Source organism: Genypterus blacodes, unplaced genomic scaffold, assembly GCF_046128005.1.
Source record: "Genypterus blacodes isolate CSIRO-AG114 ecotype Tasmania unplaced genomic scaffold, CSIRO-AGI_Gbla_v1 ptg000022l_1, whole genome shotgun sequence".
NCBI lineage: Eukaryota > Metazoa > Chordata > Actinopteri > Ophidiiformes > Ophidiidae > Genypterus > Genypterus blacodes.
Genome location: NW_027466835.1, coordinates 1,932,501 through 1,954,500, shown reverse-complemented (window position 1 = coordinate 1,954,500; position 22,000 = coordinate 1,932,501). Strand labels below are relative to the sequence as shown.

The 22,000-nt window shown below is 46.0% G+C and overlaps 5 protein-coding genes across 5 annotated transcripts in view; 4 read left to right on the top strand and 1 right to left on the bottom strand.

Annotated features, from left to right (window-relative positions):
• The first annotated feature begins 1,695 nt into the window (after positions 1-1,695).
• tspan10 (tetraspanin 10) lies at positions 1,696-2,910 on the top strand. Its single transcript, XM_076143064.1, has 3 exons — positions 1,696-1,782; positions 1,914-2,500; positions 2,604-2,910. Exons 1-3 carry the CDS (start codon positions 1,696-1,698, stop codon positions 2,908-2,910), a joined length of 981 nt encoding a protein of 326 aa, XP_075999179.1.
• An 828-nt stretch (positions 2,911-3,738) lies between these two features.
• Positions 3,739-5,921, top strand: ccdc137 (coiled-coil domain containing 137). The gene is made up of 6 exons (XM_076143252.1): positions 3,739-3,912; positions 4,084-4,223; positions 4,306-4,525; positions 4,616-4,698; positions 4,884-4,963; positions 5,053-5,921. The coding sequence occupies exons 1-6, from the start codon at positions 3,842-3,844 to the stop codon at positions 5,257-5,259; spliced, it is 801 nt and encodes a 266-aa protein (XP_075999367.1). The 5' UTR covers positions 3,739-3,841; the 3' UTR covers positions 5,260-5,921.
• A 2,722-nt stretch (positions 5,922-8,643) lies between these two features.
• On the bottom strand, positions 8,644-10,846 carry LOC142992581 (G-protein coupled receptor family C group 5 member C-like). Its single transcript, XM_076143063.1, has 4 exons — positions 9,895-10,846; positions 9,256-9,332; positions 9,019-9,172; positions 8,644-8,654 (listed from the first exon to the last, which is right to left on the bottom strand). Exons 1-4 carry the CDS (start codon positions 10,838-10,840, stop codon positions 8,644-8,646), a joined length of 1,188 nt encoding a protein of 395 aa, XP_075999178.1. The 5' UTR covers positions 10,841-10,846.
• A 3,832-nt stretch (positions 10,847-14,678) lies between these two features.
• btbd17b (BTB (POZ) domain containing 17b) lies at positions 14,679-17,691 on the top strand. Its single transcript, XM_076143246.1, has 3 exons — positions 14,679-14,769; positions 16,192-16,477; positions 16,617-17,691. Exons 1-3 carry the CDS (start codon positions 14,679-14,681, stop codon positions 17,689-17,691), a joined length of 1,452 nt encoding a protein of 483 aa, XP_075999361.1.
• A 975-nt stretch (positions 17,692-18,666) lies between these two features.
• The window catches only part of LOC142992489 (dual specificity mitogen-activated protein kinase kinase 6-like), a 9,450-nt gene continuing 6,116 nt past the window's right edge, over positions 18,667-22,000 (top strand). Inside the window, exon 1 of the mRNA XM_076142955.1 lies at positions 18,667-19,188. Coding sequence (XP_075999070.1) covers positions 19,092-19,188 — 97 coding nt within the window. The 5' untranslated portion in view covers positions 18,667-19,091. The remainder of the gene's footprint in view (positions 19,189-22,000) is intronic.

Sequence of the window (22,000 nt, the reverse complement as noted above, 5' to 3'; positions counted from 1 at the left end):
ACTACTGTGCAGATGTGTGCCTACATCTGGAGTGTGACAGTTCTGCCTGCAGCTGGAGCCTTCAGCCAGGAGGAAAGAATGACAGGAAAGGGCCTGAAGACCGCTCTTCTCTCTCTATCTCTCTCTCTCTCTCTCTCTCTCTCTCTCTCTCTCTCTCATTGTCTCTCTCTGTCTCTCTGTCTCTCATTCTCTCTCTCTCTGTCTCTCTCTCTCTCTCTCTCTCTCATTGTCTCTCTCTGTCTCCCTCTCTCTCTCTCTCTCTCTGTCTCCTCTCTCTCTCATTCTCTCTCTATCTCTCTCTCTCTCATTCTCTCATTCTCTCATTGTCTCTCCCCCCCCCCCCTCTCTCTCTCTCTCTCTCTCTGTATATATATATATATATATATATATATTTCTCTCTCTCCCTCGCTCTCTCCCCCCCTAAGACACAAGTGAAGAGAGTTTTCCTCTGATGTGATCTTACCTTCTCAGCCTTTAAACTATGAATCTGGTTTTCCGTCCATGCAGCACCATGTGGGAAAAGGAGCAAATTCCGATGATCAAATATGGCGGAGTGGAAGTCATCGTGATTAGAATCATAATCATTGAATCATAGAATGGCACACTACTCCCAGACGACAGAGGCAGGTCATGCTGAGAGAGAAGAGAAAATGGAGATCACAGATTGAAGGCGCGGAGGTGAAACACACGTGAGCAGAGATGGAGAATCTTCCACAGCCCTGAACTCCAAAGCAGGAAAATATGTCCTCCTCCTGAGCAGGTGAGCAAACGAGCAGCAGCTTGAGCTCATTCACAGATCTCTCCTCCATGGCAAACTTCAGTCTTTGCATCAGCTTTATGCAAATGATCACACGGTGGACTTGAGCCTAACACATTTCACATGCGCGCAAAGATTGTAAGTAACGAAATCTCTTTGGGTCGGGCGTTAATGTCCTCTGGAACGATTTCATGCTTTTTTTTATTGCGGAGATAGTTGCTGGAAATTTTAACGCATTGATTGATATGTTCTCACTCTATTCCAAGGGGCAATAGAAATTCCTTTCCACCCTGCAGAGCCAGCTGACCACTGTGTCCTTCAAAGGCCCAACAGCAGTAACGATGAGAGCGGAGACTGCGTTTAATGGGAAACATCTGAGAAGAAACTCTGCTATGTTATTTGCTTTATATGGAATTTGTTTGCATGAAGAGGTATTTCCCTTTGATGTTATTGAAATGATTTTATGTCAACATCTCTCTGTCACAATCTGGGCCAAAGCTTCCATACAGACTTTTTATGACACAAGGAGACAAAGTCGTAAAACTGTGTCAATCTTTCCTCGGATGGTTTCAGTGTCTGTGTGATGTTTTGGATTGGAAAACAGCTGCACAGGTGGAAAGGACTGCTGACGTTCAGTCCAGTTGAAGGGTCTGTTGTTGTGAGTTATGGAAACTGGACTTGAGTTCCCTCTCATGTGTGTGCAGATTTCCCAGACGTGCTCTGATAACCGTTCATAATCCCCTCACTGTGACTCTCACATGACGATGGAGTCCCACCCCTCGCAGCCAGGGGCAACACACTGCACGGTTACTCAGCTGCAGCTCACATGGCCCGTTCTATTCATACTGTATCAGAAGCTCCCTGATGTTCCTATTCAGCTCGTATCATTCAGACCATCTCAAGAGAAAGGGAGAATCGCCTCCCAGTGCTTCAAAAACATGAGATTTTTGTCCGTGAGAGGTTTTCCTATGCTCTGGTCGAGAAGGGAGACGGCACAGAATGAGACCAGCCCACTCATACCAAAGGTAGGAGACCAGGTTTGACCTTTAAATCCGTCAGGTAAAGTTCCTTCTGTTGAGGAAGGTGTTATGGATGTTTACAGGGGCAGGAGGTTTGGAGAACAATGGTATTTACTTAAATTTCTGTCCGTCTGAAGGCAGGCGAGGATGCGGAGCAGGTTGCCCGTGTGAGCACAGAGCTTAATCGAGAAGGAACAAACAACGGACGGGAGCAGAGCAGCTATGCGTCCAAAAGGACCCGACAGCGTCACGGTTACTCTCTCGTGGACTATTGCCTAAAATGCCTCTTGTTCCTAACCAATCTGCTGTTCACTGTTATGGGCCTGGTGGTTCTTGGCCTCGCGGTATGGGGCCTTATCACCAAAGAGTCCTTTGCCCAGGAGAAGATTGGCAGTATAGGTACAGACCCGATGCTTATCATTTTGAGTGTGACCTTTGTGCTGACCGCGCTGTGCCTGTCAGGCTGTGTGGGGGCTATAAGAGAGAACTGCTGCTTACTGAAGCTGTTCTGTGCGGCGGTGCTCGTCCTCCTCTCAGCCCAGGTTGTGGCAGCTATTGTAGTTTACAATCTGAAGAGTGAGATCGGAAGCTACATGCAATCAGGGATGTTAACTGCAATGGTGCGCTACCAGGAGGATTTGGATCTGAGGTTCATCACAGATGAAATTCAGACAAATCTCCAGTGCTGCGGGGCTGAGAACTATCGTGACTGGGAAATCAACATGTGAGTAGAATTGAGATGACATTGTTAGGACTGCAAATATGGGATGTGAACATATGGAAAACACTACCATTAAACTTTCTTTATTCCACTTCATATTATACAGATATTACAACTGCTCTGCTCCAGGAGTGCTGGCCTGTGGCGTCCCTGCCACGTGCTGCGTGGACCCTCTGGAGAACGGCACGGTGTGGAACTCTCAGTGTGGCGCTGGAGCCCAAAGCCTGGATGAGTTCTCAGCTCAGAGTGTGATCTTCCTGGGGGGCTGTCTGGGCGGAATCTCCCGCTGGGTCGAGCTGCACTCGGGCCTGATAGGGACAGTTGGAATCGTCTTACTGGGGGCTCAAATCCTGACCCTGTTCGTCACAACACGTCTGATAGAAAGCATCCAGTGGCATAAAGCTGTAGTCTAACAGTGTCAAAGGAACATCTGGCAAACCTGTGTGTGTGTGTGTGTGTGTGTGTGTGTGTGTGTGTGTGTGTGTGTGTGTGTGTGTGTGTGTGTGTGTGTGTGTGTGTCATCAACTAATTTAATGAATGTTATAGGCTACACCTGTATATATCTGTATCTGTATAATATCTGCTATATTACAGTACAGTAACAAAACTTCCCAAAGGCAAATTGTCTTAATGACAAATGTCTTTGTTCAGTCTGAACACTGTAACACAACATCTGTGTTTTGTATCAAATTATATTAAAGTCTCCTTCATGCTTCTTCAGTAAGTATTCTTCAGATAGTGATTTGATGAGGACGAGTGATATCATAACATATTCGGAATGGTAAAGTAAACCAATGTCCGTCGATGAACACCAACTAAATCACAAAATCACTTAAATAAATCACTTTGGACCAAAACAGCAAGCGTGAACGCAAACAGCAAAACACTGTCATCTAGTGGTATTTTGTAGAAGCAACAGCAGTTTTTGTTATCCAATCAGTAGAGGGTATAGTAATGCGCTCAGCCAATTGTAAAGGGTCTTTCTTGTACGTGAGTAGAGATCGTCTATTTCAAGAACGATGGTATTCATTGTGTGAATCCACGAATGTATTGCGTATTGACGTAAATGGCACAAACATGAAATATACTATGACTGACTTTCATTCATAATTTTGCATTCATCTTATTATTCGTTGTATGTAAGGTTCATTGCGTTAGACTGTACACTCGTCATCGGTGTGTAGAGTCTTTCTCGGTACTCGAACAAACTGTCAGAGTGAGATGTCTTCTCGTCGCGCTGTTTCTGTGTCGAAAAGTCGAGGGTCACACAGATACGCGCTCGTCCACATGTTACTGTTTTAATATGAATATTATGTGTAATATCGCTTAATAACAAACGGCACAATGGGGAAGAATAAGCAGAACAAACACAAGGAGGCAGGAAAACAGGCTGACAAGGCCGGACAACATCCAAGGTAACGTTACTAAGCGGAAAGGCTCGTCGGTTAGCATAGCGGCTAACTTCTCAGCTCGGAGCTCCGACATTCGTTCTTTGTACGCGGTTTAACCTTTAAAAGCTCATGTTTGTTACATCTATCATGTATGTTTATTATGAACTGTGGTCGCTGCCTGTCTACTTTACTCAGCGATAAGAAGCTAAAACGAGATGGAAAAGTCAAGAAAGCCAAAGAAGATCATCTCAACGACATCCCCTTCCGCCTCCGTGAGATAATGAAGAGCAAGGAGAGGATGAAGATGGGAAACAAAGCCAAAAAGCTGAAAAAAGGTCAGTTGGAACCCCGCTTCTGTTGTATTGTCAATCATCAAATGTCTGCGTATTCACTGGGTGTCAATGTTTGTCTTCTCAGCCATCATCTCCAAAAACGAGCAGACCCAGGATGGAGACATCGCTGTCCCACATTTCAAGAGGAAGAAGCAGGAGAGTGCGAGTGCCTACATCCGCCGCATGGAGAACGAGGCCCAGCACGTCCTCTTCCTCACCAATAACCAAGTGGAGAGGAGGCCGGAGCTGAAGGCCGAGAAGCAAGAGAAGCCCGCAGACAAGGGCAAGTCTGAGAAGAGGAAGGAGTGAGTGCACCTTCGTCTGTCTTCATCGTGTCGTCATCAAATGTGGCTTTTTCCCAAAAATCAATCATTTGTTTGCTGTCTTACAAACAGGTATGATAAAGTGAGATTACAGAAGCTGCAGCAGAAGAAGCTGGACAGGCAGGTGGCAGAGCTGGAGAAGGAGATGTTTGTAGGTAAGAAGAAGAGTTTCAGCAGCATTCACCTCTTAGCTTCCATCTGGCAGAATTATTACAAAGTTCTGAAACGGTTCTAGCTCCGTTCGTCAGCTGATAGAACAGACGGCGTAAGAAACAGTAAAGATTCTGACTGCGATACATTAGGTTGGTTCTATAATCATCTGATGGGCTTTGTTTTGTAGATCACATTCCCTTTGGTGAGGTCTCAATGGCTCCGCCTTCACTGAGCGTCAAACCCAGGAAGTCCATGCTCAAACCTGAGGTAAACATTCTGTGCAGTCCTCCACCATCCCACGTGTTTTCAATGCTCCCCCCATCTTGACCATGCGCTCGTCTCCTCCCAACCGGCAGACAGGAGGAACAAAGGATCTACTCCTCAACTCCCTGCTCGGCCACACGTCTGCCTCCGCCACGGCCAAACCCTCCATGGCCAGGCAGAGGATAGTGGAGGAGGAGAGGGTGCGTGCGGTGGAGGCCTACCGCCTCCTCAAGAAGCAGAAGCAGCAGCAGCACGAGGACAGAAGTGCCAATCTGAAGAAGCTCACAAACCCGCAGTGAGGGTTCATCACAGGCGGACCAAAAGAGCAGACGGTGTGATGTGACATGAGCTCTGTACGCTGGAAATGACAGACATGTGTGCGCGTGTGTGTGTGTGTGCTCTCTTACTGCCACGTGAGGAAGCAGCAGGTCACAATATGAGGCGAGCTGCGAGCCAACATCTGCCTGCTGAGTTCATCTCCAGACTGACTTGGCTGTGCTTGATGTTTTCTGTGTATTCTCTCTTTGGACTGTCCTAAGACGCCACTTTGAAATCAAATGTGTACCCAACTCTCGAGGTTCCACTAGATGGCAGTCCTGCAGAAACCTCTTCACGGGTTGGCAGCAGGGCCACTGTGTGTGTGTGTGTGTGTGTGTGTGTGTGTGTCAGCTCACTGGGCTGCCTGACTAATGGCTGCTGCCTTTAATCAGTTTTCAGCCTGTGCTCTTTGTGACGTGCTATAAAAATAATTCCTCTGATACAAATAACAGTTTTGAGGCTTGAGGTCAAAACCGTTCCGTGCCTCTCGGACCGCACCGTCCGGACTGAGAAAGAAACCTCGGCCCTTTATGTGCTGAGCCTGATGATGTCATCTAATCTAATCTGCTCATCTTCTAAGAATCTGATATGTAAAAGCAATCCTAACTTTATTCCATTTATATCATAAACTTTTAATACTGAACGTTTTGACTCTGTTGTGTGGTTTGTCAATGTGTGTGTGTGTGTTCACTCACATAGGGTTGTCACAGTGACGGGGGAATGCATGAAGAGGCGACAGCTGTCTGTGGTTGTAGTAATGACTCCCTGAGCTCTGGCCATATAACAGGCCGTGTCCGTGTGCAGGAGATGTTCATGCTGTGGTAGAAAAGAAGTGCTGACCTCAGCTGAGGCCACTGACCAGGGACACGTTCCTGAACATGAAGCTGTTGTACGGTTCATGTTCAAACAGGCTTCACCTCCTCGACAGTGACGGCTCACTAGTTTCCCTTTAACAGGAGAAATGCTGCTCTGTCCCCCTGCTGCACGGTTGCTTATTGATCTTCAGATCCATGGCAGTGGGACCAGACTCACTTCAGACACACTGGTCTGGATGTGGAATTCTGCTTTGTTTAAATTTGTATACTTTTTTTTCTCTCTCTAGCTCAGATTTGCACTGTTTTCAGAAGGCTGCGCTGCTTATCTGCAATTATTTGCATTAGTTTATCTTTGCATTATGGTTGAAGCAGCACAGGCACGAAGCAGCCTGAGGAAACTCTCTGAACTCATTCCCATCGCTCATTCTCTCTTGCTGATTGTCTGATTTCCATTGAATGTCTATTGCTTTGTTAGTGATTTCCTCTCCGAAGCACAGGATGATGGGAATAATTGGGACAGAGCGTACTCAGCCTGCTGCTAGGCAGCTACAGCTCACACGCTGTACAGTACAAGTGTGTGTGTGTGTGTGTGTGTGTGTGTGTGTATATGTGAGAGTGAGAAAGAAACAAATGAGAAGTAAATAATTGCACCTCTCCCTGTAGAGAAGTCTTAATAAGTCACAGGGGGTCTTTTGTTCTCACAGTGACGTATTGAATAGATGCATATTTCAAAATTAAACTCACAGATGCATTGCAAATGGATTTTTATAATAAAAGCAGATTCAATCAATATCACTGTCAGCCTTAGAGGGCTTCTGTATCTGGTGGTGTTACTGTGTTAGAACATGGAGCTCACTCAGCTTCTTACATAATGTGAGTGTTTCTGCAGAGAGCCGGAGACTCCAGCTCACCTGCTGCCACTGCAGTATGAGAAGTCAGCCGGGTAACTCAAACATCAGGGCATGAAGGTATTAGAGAGTATTACAGCTCTACATTAGAGAGTATTACAGCTCTATATTCAAAATTGAAAAGAGCTGTTGGTAAGCATGATTTTTATTTGACTTATTTGTATTTAATTTATTTTTAATTGTTGGACTAATAGAATTTTTCTAGATGCCCACATATTAAACACTTGAACACTCCCACCCTCTCTATGAAGCATAGTGTGTGAGTCATAGCTGTTAGTGAAGCTTTGGGACCTCTTCCTCTGGGTCTAGTTTTGACGTGCACAGGGTACAGTATATTGCAGTCTTTTTGGGGGGCACACACACACACACACACACACACACACACACACACACACACACACACACACATGATCAGCAGTGAGGAACTCTACGTGCACACTAGCAGCGCGTCAGCCCGTAAAGGCCTCCACATAAAACTGAGGAAGCTTATCTTGACCACCTACAGTATGTAAATATTCACCCTGGGCAGCTCACTTCCTCTTGCAGAATCCCCCATCAGCTCCAGGAGGGAATTCAGTGTTTTCCAATCCAACAGTCACATTAGTAGATAACCCCTCCAGTTTTAATAAGTTATAATTGACCCCTTTAAACAAAATGACATTTTTCTTAATACATCAATGAAAATTAGACAGCAGAGCAGATAAATGCAATTTACAAACAGATTTATGGTAGAAGAGAAAAACTAAATATGATGTCATCATGAGACAATACAATAAACTGGGTAAAAAAAATAGTATTGAATTAATGATGGACCTTATCTAGCTGTGCCTGCTTGAATATTTTCTACATCGTTCCAATTCAGGATTTGAAAATGAGTTGAAAATGCTCAGAAGAAAAGCAAAAAGGCAGAGGTTTGATGCACCCTTGGCTCATAACAGCTTGGAGAGCAGTCTTGGTTTCTTGAATATTACACAAACAAGCCAGGACTCCATTATAAAACCACATTAAAACTAAAGTCACAGCTTAAACAGTGCTTACAGCAAATAAAAGCTCCTGTAGATCTCAGATATGATTGTGACTTAGTGAGACCTCTAGAAACCATGGAAACCAGTGCCACTGTCATTAACATAACATTAAAATATGACTCCAATTGAAAGTATTCATTCTTTGGTTTTATGGCCTTTAAACATCGACACAGCCGTACCTGCACTAACATAACTCCATATGCAGCGGAGCCACAGTCTAAAGAGGGATGAACTCTACCATCCTCTGGGGCTCTCGTCTATTCACACAGCAGGAAGTATTGATCCAGTGAGTGTTCCATAGTTGCCTATGAGCTGCTGGCTCACTGGATACCCATTGTGGAACTGAGATAACATTACCCACCACACTGACACCATTCAAATCTTTACAAACATGACGGGCATAATGCGCACAGATCCAGCAGGAAAAGGGTTAAAGTTTGGATTTTTGAGTGGTCTGAACTCGCGTGGTCTCTGCAAATCAGCTCTCACTCAGGAGGGGAGTTGTAATAAAACAGCCCTAACCACAAGTTAAAGAACAAGCATGAGTAAAAGAAACTTATATTTCCATTTTAGTCCATCCAATAGAAGGTGGATGTACACAGAATAACCTCCAACCATCAGAGGTCATCTGTGTCTCATAAGGCCACACGGTACAAACAGATCAGACACCAAGAGAAGAGGAAACCAGGTTGATTGACAGGAGCTACAGTATGTCATATCAGAGGTTTATCACAGCGCATTCTCATTTCAAGCACTCGCCTAAGGAAGTGAAGCAAGGCATTATTTTCGATGCTAGAAAGTCCCGTTTTCAGCGGCGTTAGCTCACACGGAATGCGACGGCTCAGAAGATTGTTCCCCCTCCTCCCCCATCTCCCCCTCCTCTCCCTCCTCCCTCTTCTCCCCCTCCTCTCCCTCCTCCCACTTCTTCTCCTCCTCTCCCTCCTTCCCCTCTCCCGCCTCCCCCGCCTCCTTTCCCACCTCCCCCTCCTTACCCTCCTCCCCCTCCCCAGAGGCTGCCAGCTCCTCCGAGGCCTCTGATGTAGGGGGGGAGGCGGCTGATGGAGGGGGGGAGTTACCAACCCCGGTACGGCGATGGCGCAGGTCGAGTGCGGCCTTGGCGAGCACGTCTGCTGGCGTCTGGTCCTTCTGTAGAGACACAAACCGTTGGCAGATGTTGTCACAACTTGACCGTGATTATCTCTGTCGGGGGGGTGTATGAACACACTCACGTTAGCCATTTCCTGCATCATCATGGTTAGTGCGGTGGGCTTGTACACGCTGCTTCGTAGCTGTGGCTTTGTGGGGGCTGGTGAAGACGAGATGGAGAAGGATGGAGACGTAGATCAGAGATCAAAACCTAGCATTCAATCACAGCACTGATGGCAAACGCCAACAATGCACTGAAGAAATTAATCTAAACACAAGTGGAGCATTTTAAATCTGATCATGATATTGGCCAGGGACATTTCCTAAATAGATCAGATTTGTCCTAAAAAGGGCCTGAATGACTGACGCACACTGTGACTGTGACTGATCTGCTGAGTTCATCCCCATGGGCACTGCCCCAGACAAACCAGAACATTCAAATACTAAATAACAACAGGAGGAATTTAAATCCTCCTCTGTTTGTTCTCACGATATGCTTTCACTGTCGGCAGCTTGACTCTCGGTTATTCTACTTTAAGTCATAGTCTGGAGTTTTACGCATAGACTCTACATTTGCTGCATCTTATTGGTGTAATAGATCCTCCAAGTTCGATCTATTAACACTTGGAGAATCGATTACACTGGTGAGATGCAGCAAACATGAGTATATGTTAAATACGGGGAAAGTGTTTCATGCAAAAGCCACAGGCGTCAAGCCGTACCTGGTTCATCCTCAGTGAAGGCCTCATTCTCAACACCCGGCTTCTTAATGGTCTTGTACTGCGGGATCACGTTGGCAGGCTGATCTTCATCATCAGACTCTGGTGGGTCTGGATCCTCTTTGGTCAGTAAGCAGAGTTCTGGGACGCTGTAGAGGACGAGGAAGACCCAGGCATTTAACACCACTGCTATGGCCAGAGTAGGGTCGTCCCAGGTGGGGTTCCCCTCCATCTTGTTCCCATAGAGGTACATGACAATCCAAATTAACCAGATTCCCAAGGTGCTGAGTCCTGTGACCAAGATAAAAGCTCCATCTTTACGCCACTGCGTGCGCTTGTGCATTACTGAAGGCAAAGCCACCAGCACCGCAGCTACCAGCAGAACCATCACGTAGATCAGCGCTGTCACAAAGTCCTCGTTGGCAATGCTGCAGGACAGGTCAGAGATCACAGCGCCCCTAAGGGGGTTCCTGACCGTACTGACGATTAGCCACTCAGCGTTTATGATGATCTCAATCAGCCAGAGAGCCAGAGCTCCCAGCCAAAACATCCAGGACCTGAGCCTGACACCTTTCCAGTCCAGCGGGGCGATCCACAGTCCGTGTATCACCAAACAGGAGAAGCAGCCTGAGAACAGGACCCCGAAGAGGAACCGACGAGCAGAGCAGGTGATGTGGAACTGACCTATTATAAAGGCAAAAGTCAGGCCAAACAATCCAAAAGTGAAGAGGAGAAAACTGGCCTGCAGCACCACCATGTCCTTCCTCTTCTTATGCGTTACAAACGGAACGCTGCCGATGAGGCTCATGAACGCAATGAACGAAGTCACCAGGCCAGCGATGGCAATGGCCTCCACCACGACGCCCCACAGTGTGGTCAGGTCACACAGGTTGTAATAGAGGGAGTCGGTGTCGGCTCCACACCCTCTCGGGGCACCGGTGGTAGCCATGGCTGCACTGCAGGTCACACACAGGGAAATACAATAGTCAGATTTTCAAATTCGTCGTCTAATGAGGCAACACATGATACGATGGAAATGAAAAAGTCTCAAATTTCCAAACATCGACATGTTCATCCCTGTGCTGCCACATGAGAAAAACGTGAGAACTGACAATCAAAATAAACAATTTCCAAGCCTCCATTTGAACTGCATTATCCATTCTCCATTCTAACGCACACAGCAAACCTGCACTTCCTGCTTAGTAGCACATTTAGCATGAAGTGTGTGCTGTTCATTGATATGATACACATTTGTCTCGCTTATTGATTTCTCATTGGAGACATCAGGATCAGTGAAACAAAATACAACTCAACCTTTAAGTGCTGCCTTCAAGTTTTCATATTGCTAAAAATCAATTCATTATTATGTCAAATTTGTCTTAAAATTACTAAATAAAAACTCTATAAAGGTGTATAAGTGAAGTTGGTTTAGATTGTCACTGGGTCCACTAGGTGAGCAAAACAGCAGACAAACATTACATGCTTAAATTTAACCGGAAATGATCGCATGTTGACACTAATTCAACACTATTCACTTCAAAAGGTAAGAAGCATTTTAACCACAGCACGTCAGTTCATCTCTATCACTTATTATATATATAATTTAATTACAGGATAATGACATTAACAATTGCAAACATACAAAAGTGATTTCGAATATTTATCATGTATAAATATCATCATTTCTCATTTTTTTATAAGAATTTGTGAGATTCAAAATAGTCGTGAACATATTATCGTTATAGTTGAGCTTTTAAATCTCAGTATTCAGAGTGTAAACTGCAGATGCATCATGTTGCAAACCTGTTGAGTTCTTACCTGAGATGCTTCAATAAGTCCAACAGGTGACTTTCTAATCCGCCTATATAATAACCTTCTACACAATGTTTTGCTTATTTCTCCGCTCTCAGTGCGGTTTAATGTAACAATATCTGTGCGATCGAAGCTTAATTTCACTTAATTCAATCCAAACAAGCAGAATCGACAGTAACTCTCCTCTGTCCGCCCACTCGCTCTCTCCAGCTGAACCATATTAACACCGAGTCATTGGGTCCAAAGTCAATCCGTGTCCCTTCACCTGACATCGGGTCTTTATCGAGTCTCCTGCTTTGCATATTCTGCTGGTTTCAAAGCAGCTCACTTATTTGCCTCAGTCAGCGTCCAAGCAGCGCGTCTCGCTCAGCTGATTCTGTGTTTACACGCACAGGCTGAAGCTTCACCGGCAAATACAACATCACCGCACGTCAGAGTGGGTAAACCTTTATCATCTTTTAACATCGACATGAGGTGTATTATGAGAAAAGGTGAATTACAAACTTAATTCACTTGAATAGTTGAGTAGAATTTCTCTCCCAAAGGAAAAGTGCTGGAGACGAAGCCTCCGTGGCGCCATCTAGTGGACAAGTTAAAAGGAAATGAGACGGCAAAGCAATTTAAATCGAATTTGATTATTTATCGAGTGTTTCCAAACAATCGTTCTGTGAAATAAATATTTCCACATTGCAAATTTGCCGGAACGCTTAAGGGTTCCGTTCAAGCTAGAGGTGTTTTTTTTCCATTATTACCGTTAGGCTGCAGTGGTTCAGTATTTTATAGTCCAAATACTTCTGTCTATCAAATATCTATAGATTCACTGAGCTCTGTATTTGCTCATTTGCCTTCACTGAATAGATGTACAGTCACACACACACACACACACACACCAGCTTATACAACTACAATGATAATAAACAAACTAAACATCAGTCGCCATAGAACTCAACTTTTAAATCTATTGAGCATCTAAATGTAAAAGTTATACAGTCTATGTAATAAAGTTACAGTTTATGAATCCCCTCCGGTTTCATCATCATGAAGGTCATGGAGGACGCCTTGCTGATGCTCTCTGACGCTTTACACTGTGGCCATGTGCTGCATCGATCGCTCAATGGATGGCCCTTATGGCACATTAGGAGAAAGCAGTGTGACCCTAATGAAGGACGTTCCCTTTATAGATGCATGCATCCACAGAATATACACACTGGGCTTAGATTCCATGTTGTGTCAGTTGAATGCATTGTGTTTGTGGGGCTGTAAAGCTAAACCCGGTATTGTTATGCCAGGTGGACTTTGTTTGATGCATATGCACAGTATGTATTTCTGGAATGTGGCTGAGGATTTGTCAGATGGTAGAATCTGTCCATCTCGTGTGTGGTGTGTGTTGCAGGCTTCATTAGGGCACCTCAGCAGCAGCACCGCTCTCCTCCATGAGCCCGCCATGCTATTCATAGCTGCGGTTCAGGTAGAGGTCTCACAGGAAGCCTCTTCTTCTTTGCTGGAGCCTGGCAGCCTTCAGGCTAAACAGCTCTCACACACTCTATCCCCTCGTCTGTCCTATATTTCTGGACACATTTATCACATTGCAGCATGTCATGGATAAATATTTAGATTGGACTAATGGCCCCTGGTGTATGGATTGTTTTTTTGGACATTCTGGACTTAAACAGGGATCTCAGTATTGACTGACCCATCTCTGAGAGAGAGAGAGAGAGAGAGAGACAGACAGAGAGACAGAGAGACAGAGAGACAGAGAGACAGAGAGACGGAGAGCGAAATCAATGCCAGCTGAGAGGTAAATAAAGACTTGTTTAAATTGCAATAGAAGCTTTTTCTTCATCCCTCAGGTCAGAGGGCTACACACCAAAGTTATACAGTGAAACACTCATCCTTGCCGGTTTCAGATTTCATTCTAGGATGTGTGATTCTCTAATATTATGTGGCTCTTAAACTGACTTTGAGCTTTCACATTATTTAATATTGTTGGTGATGGCGTGGAGGTTAGCATGTTCCCAACCATCAGCATGGCATGAACTCACACACACCCAGCAGGCATCAGTGTGTGACGTGCTCGGCCCCTCTGTACTCCGTCAGCGTTGTGAACTGCTGATATTTGCTTCTTGGAAATCGCTTTGCATGTTTCTTCTTTAAAGGAGTGTGTGTGTGTTTGTCCACGAAACTAAACAAATCAGTGTTTTGAATGAAGTTACAAACACGTATTTTACAAAAAAAAAGTGTATTCATTTGAATATGATTCTATTCTATATTATTAAAGAAAATCCAGATTGGCACTTGTTTGTGATTAACAGAGCTGGGCCTTATATTTAAACACCGACCCAGGACCAATGAAATTAGCTTTCCATTAGCCAGATTAACATGCCATCAAGAAATAATTGCACCCTGATCTCCTTCCATCAGTTAAATGGATTATGACGTTAGACTGACTGCAGATGCAGCGGTGACACATATTAGAACCTTAATTAGTTTTTGGCAGCTAACCCACAGTGATTGATTTAGTAATTACATGGCAGTGGATGTATTTTACTGAGATATCAACCAATGTTGTTTAGAAATATATTCTATAATTGATTTAGATTTTTTTTAAAGTGCCTTATGATCATGACTTTTGAACTACATATTTTTTTTTAGCTGAGTCCTTTGTTGGCCCGGTGCCACCGATCAATGCCATGTAACATCCGAAAGAGAGGAATTCAAAATCAAAGCTGTCGCCATAGCAACGCCCCTGCCAGATTCCACCAATCAATGAAATCCGCGAGGTTGAGAGATGCACCAGCGAAAGGCCAGCGTCCTACATATAAAGAGTGCGGGACGGGGAGCTGGGCGGCAAACGGGGCAACGCACCTTTCACACGACACATCGCTCCGGCACGGCAGCAAGGCGAAGGGGCAGAAGAAGAGTGAGCAGAGGAAGGACGAGACAAAGACCTGCAGGGAAGAGCTGAGTGAGGAGACATGGTGCGCCGGTTTGATGGAGGGACTCCTGCCTGGGTCTGTGTGGGCACCCTGCTCTCACTCTACTTCAACTCTATCACAGTTAGAGGAGGTAAGAGAACACCGGGCATCAGTGGGTTGAACTGTTTGATGTGAGAGGATGAAGTCAGCTGTATTGTTCTGTTACTCTAGTCTCCCCTCATGCTGTTAGTGGGACATGCAGCAGGGATGCCGCGGGGCAGAGGGTGGGGATGCATCTATCCGACTCGCCCTCATCTCTCTATCTGATGGGTGCATCCGTCTGCTGCCTGCCTGCCTGCCTGCCTGCCTGCCTGGCTGCCTGCCTGCCTGCCTGCCTGCCTGCCCGTGCGTCGCCTCACTAATCCTGCACAGGGGTTGAGGGAAATGTTCTGATTCCATAAATGAGATTTTCATTTTGGTTGGCAAAATGATTGAAGGCCACATTCCTGTGTTGTCAGATTAGATTTGATTTGGAATTCCTCTGGAGCACCGACTCCTCTGATGCTGGAGTCTCACAGACAGCATATAATCTCTTATTGAATATTTCCAGCTCATCTCGACTTGAGAGGAAAACACATTGTATTGTTCGTTTTTTGTCTTTATCTGCTCGGAACTGAGAAATGTCGTTTTGCAACATATATAGCACCGTGTGTTTCATGAGTTTGGTGACTTTTGGAATGACTGCACTGTGAAAACAAGAATGACAAAGTAATTTGACAGTACACACCAACACACACCCCCACACACACACTCCACCACACTCAGCTGGCTCCGGGTTCTGGCTGGCTAATTGGAAAATGGTTACTTTGAAGTGGGGGCGCTTGGTGGTGGTAGAAAGAGACTGCGAGGCTTCCCAGGGAGCCAAGAGTCGTCCCATGGTGCCTCATTAAACTCCCTGTAACAGGCCAATAAGGCTGCTGATGGCTGTGACAGAGCAGAATGGAAACAGCAGCTTGTCGTGCTGAGTCTTTCATGTCGGACTCTCCGATGTGTGCCACTTGCACTCATTCTTACGGGCTCCCATAGACGCTGACATCTGAAACGGGGCTGCAAACTCAGGATTCTTTCTCTGAACACCTGGCATCTGAGGTTCTCTTGTGTCAGCCACCTGCCTCCATGCTCTCTTCCACTGTCAATTGAGAGATGAAAGAAAGATCGATGTGCAAGTTTGCGTTTCTCTGACAGATATCATCATTTAGTCAAAGACTTATGCAGCACTTTTGCAGTTTTTGTTGGGTTATTTTTAAACAAGCTCAGCACTGCTGAATGTGACTGAAGCAGTAGAAGAAGAAAGCATCAATACCTCTGTGGAAAAGTCTTGAAAGCTAATGCAAATGACAGTGATGCAAATGTGAAATGAGGTATAGAATATGAGATAAACATGTGCGACTTCAGCGCTGAAAGAAAGCACACATGCCGTGATATAGCTAACAGGTAATTATTGAATCTTTTTGAATGTACAAAGAGATGATGTGTTCCTCTCAGGTGTTTCTGGTATTTATATCTCCCACAGCTGCCCTGAAGCAGGAGGCTGCACTGGAGAGCGGTGCCACGGTGCTGAACCACTCCATGAGCTTGGTGCAGCGCATGGAGAACCTTCTGGTCATGGGCAACGGCAGTGACGTCGTGCTTCACGTGCACACGGTGAACACGGACGAGGTGAAAGTGATCCAAGCACACGCCCTCGTCCTCTCTCTGCAGAGTGACGTGTTTGAGGAACTGCTGCTCAACCGCAACAACAGCACAGTGGTTCTGACGGAGAAGCCGGAATGTGCAGCTGTCTTTGACAAGTTTGTCAGGTATGAGTGGCTCTGGGTTTTGGGTTTCTGATATATCTACGGCTAAATTAACAGATATAAATAAAGTACAGGAGTATAAAGCTGTAGATCTTTGTGTTGGATGACTTTAAATAACTAGTTCAGCCCTTTTCTCCTTCAGGTATCTGTACTGTGGTGACATCTCAGTGCGATTAGAGCAGGCCATTCCTCTGCATAAGCTGGCCAGCAAGTATCATGTGTGGGGCCTGCAGCAGGGTCTGACCCAATATATGACCCAACATCTGTCTAGCGATTCACCGACAGGCCATGCGGTTGGCTGGTACAACTATGCACTGCAAATTGGGGACGCGGCCCTGCGGGACAGCTGCCTGCAGTATCTGGCCTGGAATATCTCCTCTGTTCTGCAGAGCGGAGAATGGGGCTCCATCACAGAAGACCTGCTACTCTCCTTGCTCCAGCGCTCTGACCTGATTTTGCAGAGTGAACTGGAGCTCTACGAGGCCCTAGAGACCTGGATTAGCCAGAACCAGCCTGTCAGCCTCACAGTGGAGAGCGCCCTGAGGGCTATTCGATACGGCATGATCCCCCCTCACCACCTCTTTCGTCTTCAGAAACAATCCCTTCTCATGTTTAAATATTACGAGTCCATCCGTGATCTCCTCTACTTAGCTTTCCAGTTCCACTCCACTTCACCTATCCAACTGGCCAAGTACTTTGACGTCAACTGCAGTATTTTCACACCCCGCAACTACCTGTCCTCCTCCTGGGGGTCTTCGTGGGTCATCAATAACCCCACCCGAGATGACCGCAGTTTCAGCTTCCAGACCCAGCTCGGGCCGAGTAGCCACGACTCCAGTAAGAGGGTGACGTGGAACGCCTTGTTCTCCCCTCGCTGGATCCCACTCAGTGCCAGGTCAACCTATACCGAGGTGGGCGTCCTGCAGCCCACCCGAACAGAGGGAGGCAGACCTCGCGTCATTGTCACACCTGCCACATCCAGCCCAGACTTTGCCGGCGTGACCTTCCAGAAGACTGTGATTGTGATGGCGAGACAGCAGGGGAAAGTGGTGGTTCGACACATCTACAACTTCCACCAGAGCACAGAGGAGGCGGGGGATTTCCTGGTGGATGCTGACCTGCAGCGCCGTTCCTCAGAGTATCTTATTGACAGCTCTCTCTATCTGCACATTGTAATAAAGCCTCTTTACCACACTCTCCTTGTGGCTAGAAAGTAAAGGGCAGAGATAAGGTGCGGCCTCGCCATCATTCATCCACCTTTCACACACTCAGCTAACAACAAATCCCACGCACACATTCCAAACTACACTCATATCACTGTATGATTACTCATCAGGTATCGACTGTAGATTGCTTTGTGCTGTTTGTGTTTATGTCTTCCAGCTATTTCTCTTGAAGGTGTCTGGCACCTATATTGGATTCACAATTTAGCAGCTCAACAACTCTTATCGGATTATTGGTGGTGGATTTTTAGTTTTTCATTTAGACAAAGAAAACAAAGCACTCGTACTGCATTTCTTCAGGTATTTTATAGTCTGTTTGTACCTTGGTTGATTTGTCCAAACGTATTAACTCTACATGATGATTGATGTTATGTATCATATATGTATTGTAGTTTTGTTCGATTTATTAGATTTGATTGAGCACATTACACATCCCTAAACATGTATACTTCTAGGTTATGGCAATAGACTCAAATACCAAAAATGTGGCTGAAGTAGAATCCTGATTTCAAAGGTAATGTTACATTATTGAGCTTACAGATGACGAGACAGTAGAGCAATCGCAACCCTTTCCTTTTTCATTTCAGTGCTACACATACAGTAACTACACATGTATGTTATTTTCATGTTGTATTAAATGAATAAATGGATAAATAAAATAGAATGTTTCTTTGATTGACACTTGCACAATGTGATGGAATTACTGTTTTCCTTAAAACAAAACCGTAAAGAATGAGACATCATATTGCAATGCCATCATACAATGAGACAAATGTGTTACTCAGAGAAAGGAAAGTACAATATCTTATGTTGCTTTAAGTAACTACTGATGCAGATTAATTGTCTCAAGCTGTATAATATCTATGTAAGCAATATTATGCTTTCGAAAACTGTGTATTCATCTTTGAAAAAATTCAAATGTGTCAATGAAACAAGTGACGGAAGAATTAGTGGAATACAGTGTATTATATAGGATTCTGATGTTATATAAATAAATAATTTAATAAAATTTTTATATGATCAGAACTTAAAATATCCATACAACTCAGTTCGAAATAACTGCCATCCCCTCCACACATTTTGAACTCAATATCCCACAATCCTTCTCGCGCGAGGCAGGAAAGACGTCATCACGCCGCAGCGTCGTTGGAACCTTCAGCTGTCAGACTTTGGCCACCCTAAAAGTGCAGGTTTTGTTAGCAAACTAAGTCGAAGTGTACGGCGCGCACGGACTTAACGCAAACTTGTGCATTCGTCTGCGGCTCGATCCTTTGCGCTCGGATTTGGACGTCGAATCGGAAAGATTGCACGAAGACAAACAATTCTTTTTTTTGCTTGTTTTTGCTTTTATCGCTGCACGACAAGCCGCCGATCCTGAGCGGGTGTGCGGGTAGATGCAGGGAGGGAGGGAGGGAGTGAAAAAAGGCAAAAGTCTTTGTGCTTCCCTTCCCCCTCATCAAAGCAAAGGGGAAATGTCTCTGTCTAAAGGAGGTAAGCCGCTCTCTTTCTGCTCGCTGTTTGGGGGAAGTCGTGCATGTAATTCTCCCCTCGAAGCTCCGGTTTGTGTGGAGGTAATTTCGACTCGTTTGGCGAGTGGAAGTCTTAGTCTGAGGGCTGCAGCATGAGAGAGAGGCTAGCTAGCAGCGCGTCTCCTCCGCCTTCTGTCATCATGTCAGCAGCCTCCGCGGTGGCCGGAGGTATTTCCCTTTCCCCGCACAATAACTGCGCTAAATCAAACCCGTAACCGTGTCCGTCCGTCGTGGGGCTAACGGCTTCTCCCGTGCCGCTCCCGGGGTCTTCGGTTCCTCGGTTAGCCAACTCCTTCCGCTAAGACGTGTTTAAGGACCAACTTTCCCCCCTCCCGTGTGTTGCTCGCTGCACCGGGGCTTAGTTTGGGCTAAAGCGGCCCCACAGGTGTTTACGTTTGGTTTTCACCCAGATTCTGAGATTTCATGACTCATCGATTACGTTGCGCCCTTAGTGGCCAACGTGAGCGCAGATCGCGTTGACGTCCGGCAGAATGCGTTTAACGTTGTGGAAATTGTTTTATCTGGAAAAAAAAAAAAAAAAAAACCCCAAAACGGGCGATTACTAAGAAGGCGCTGTGTCACACACTCGGCTTCCGCTAGTGTGTGTGTGTGTGTGTGTGTGTGTGTGTGTGTGTGTGTGTGTGTGTGTGTGTATTGTGTAATTTCAGAAGCAGTTGACTTAAAAACATACGCACGCACACACACCTTGGAAAAATCAAGGTCCTTCCTCTGCGTCACGCACAGAGAAGAGGGCATGACGATGATGATGTCAATTTACATTTGAAGTTCACCGCTTTTGCTGTTACACAATCATAGTAGCGTTACCATGGTGGTCGAACACACACACACACACATTGTGTAGATTGGCTGCGTGCTGCTCAGGCAATCACAGCCTTTGGCCTACCGTGGCATGTTTTGACACGCAGACACAGTGCCGAGTGCAGCCGCTCTTTGTTGACATTTCTCTGGCTGCAGAGCACATACTGCATAGCTGCCTGCCACACAGGTCCCGGGTGTGCAGCAAAGCAGGGCCCTCCCGAGTCCCTGGACAAGGAGTGTGTCCTGGAAAGTGTTCCTGTGCCCACTTTCAGGCACTTTTGGCTGTGTGTGTGTGTGCTGTGCTGCAGGGCGGAGCAGGCCTGAGTGCCTGTAGCAGTACTGCTGAGGCATGTTTGGAGGTTGGATTCTCCATAATTGCGCCGACAGGGTGGCGTGGAGCATTATCTGTGCATGAGTCATCCCCCTCCTGTATATGGACCCACTCAAGAGTCCGGGGGCGTCCTGGCGGTGACTCGGCCACGCAGCTATGGATACACTCTGATCCCAGGCACGATCCAGGCATTCCTCTTCAAGCTATGCCTGTGTTGTCATGACTTTAAATATTCCCCCGTGTGCATCATCGCTTACGTGTTGGTCGCTCTTCCAAGAATCTACAACCAAGAATCTACAACTGATCCCAGTCTGCGGTGTCAGTGCTGAACACTCGGTCATTGTCGCTGGAAGTATCCGGTGCCTTCTATGCATTTAGTGACCCACTTGTTGAAGTAATGAATTTCTTACCCATGTGAGGGGATATGGGCTTAACCAGAATCTGCTGAATAACAGACAGTATGTAGACGCTTTAGCTACGCCTCCAAGTCACCGCACAAACAGCTCTTGGGATCCAGGTTCCACACTTCCCTCCCGTGTCCAATGAAGTACTCGGTACTCGGGATCAGTTCAGAGAAAAGTCTCTTTCTCTCGTCTAGATGCATTTGTCCCCTGCTGATGTCATGCAATTACTGTTTCATATCAGGCTCAGTCTGCGGGCCAATGGGGTCCTGCTGCAGTCGAGCTCGGCCCAGTAGAGAAAGTGAGCGGGGGTGGGGGGCCGAGGGCGAGTGGAGTGACATCATATTTCCCAAAGGGTCCTGACTGTTGTAGTGTTTTGAACGGATGTGTCCAGGCTGACTGGCTGTGAGTCATATCCCCACCTCACAGCCGTGACCACAGGGTCAACACACACACACACACACACACACAGTCTACTAAGCCTTCATAGTAAACATGCTCAGTAAGTCAAATCACTATTATTGTGAAAGTGGATATCCTGCAGCAGTGAAATGGTGTTAAATATCTCCAACAGCTTCAGGAAGATATCTGTGTGTGTGTTACGGTGCTTTGCGTGTCGGATTGTTGCGGCCTGCTTTGATGCTGGCTACCTTTTTTTCCCCAGTTGTGCTGTGTGAACAAAAGGCTCTTATTTTGTCAGGTCAGGCTTTGAACGCTGTCACTTTATCTCACACGGAGGAAATGCCCGTCTATTTTGGATGGAGCATGTGTGAGTAAATCACACTTTAATCTTTCCCCACTGCCTGACCGCCGCGGCTCCGGCCGGCCTCGGTGCAGACGCCGTGTCGGCCAGTTTTGAGGGGCGCAGCACAAAGTTCACCTTATTGACGTTTGACTGCAAAGCCACTAATCTGAAATCTAAGTAAGCGTAACTTCCCTTCCAGCTCGATCATGCAGGGGGTTTACCCAATCTCACTTCCTCCAGCAGACTGTGGATTGAATGTGACTGGTGAAATGCTTTAAATGTTGTCCTGAGTAATATGATTCTGGGGAGAAAAAAAAGGCAATATCCACATTCCACAAACTAGTCAGGTCTGTGATTTAAAAGTGTGGTGCTTCAGCGTGTAAGTGACAGAAATCCTGGAAGCCTGGAAGCAGGAAATAGACGGGGCCCGATCTAAACGGCGTCTCATCATATCCCAGCGAAGAAAAGCGCTGGTGCA

Coding starts and splice junctions, on each gene's coding strand:
- LOC142992581 (XM_076143063.1), bottom strand. CDS start 10,840: ATGGCTACCACCGGTGCCCCGAGAGGGTGTGGAGCCGACACCGACTCC. Junction 9,333..9,894: donor CTTCACTGAGGATGAACCAG/GTACGGCTTGAC, acceptor CGTCTTCACCAG/CCCCCACAAAGCCACAGCTA. Junction 9,173..9,255: donor TGATGCAGGAAATGGCTAAC/GTGAGTGTGTTC, acceptor GTGTCTCTACAG/AAGGACCAGACGCCAGCAGA.
- ccdc137 (XM_076143252.1), top strand. CDS start 3,842: ATGGGGAAGAATAAGCAGAACAAACACAAGGAGGCAGGAAAACAGGCT. Junction 4,224..4,305: donor AGCCAAAAAGCTGAAAAAAG/GTCAGTTGGAAC, acceptor TTGTCTTCTCAG/CCATCATCTCCAAAAACGAG. Junction 4,526..4,615: donor AAGTCTGAGAAGAGGAAGGA/GTGAGTGCACCT, acceptor TCTTACAAACAG/GTATGATAAAGTGAGATTAC.
- btbd17b (XM_076143246.1), top strand. CDS start 14,679: ATGGTGCGCCGGTTTGATGGAGGGACTCCTGCCTGGGTCTGTGTGGGC. Junction 14,770..16,191: donor CTCTATCACAGTTAGAGGAG/GTAAGAGAACAC, acceptor TATCTCCCACAG/CTGCCCTGAAGCAGGAGGCT. Junction 16,478..16,616: donor GTCTTTGACAAGTTTGTCAG/GTATGAGTGGCT, acceptor TTTCTCCTTCAG/GTATCTGTACTGTGGTGACA.
- tspan10 (XM_076143064.1), top strand. CDS start 1,696: ATGAGATTTTTGTCCGTGAGAGGTTTTCCTATGCTCTGGTCGAGAAGG. Junction 1,783..1,913: donor CCAGCCCACTCATACCAAAG/GTAGGAGACCAG, acceptor GTCCGTCTGAAG/GCAGGCGAGGATGCGGAGCA. Junction 2,501..2,603: donor CGTGACTGGGAAATCAACAT/GTGAGTAGAATT, acceptor CATATTATACAG/ATATTACAACTGCTCTGCTC.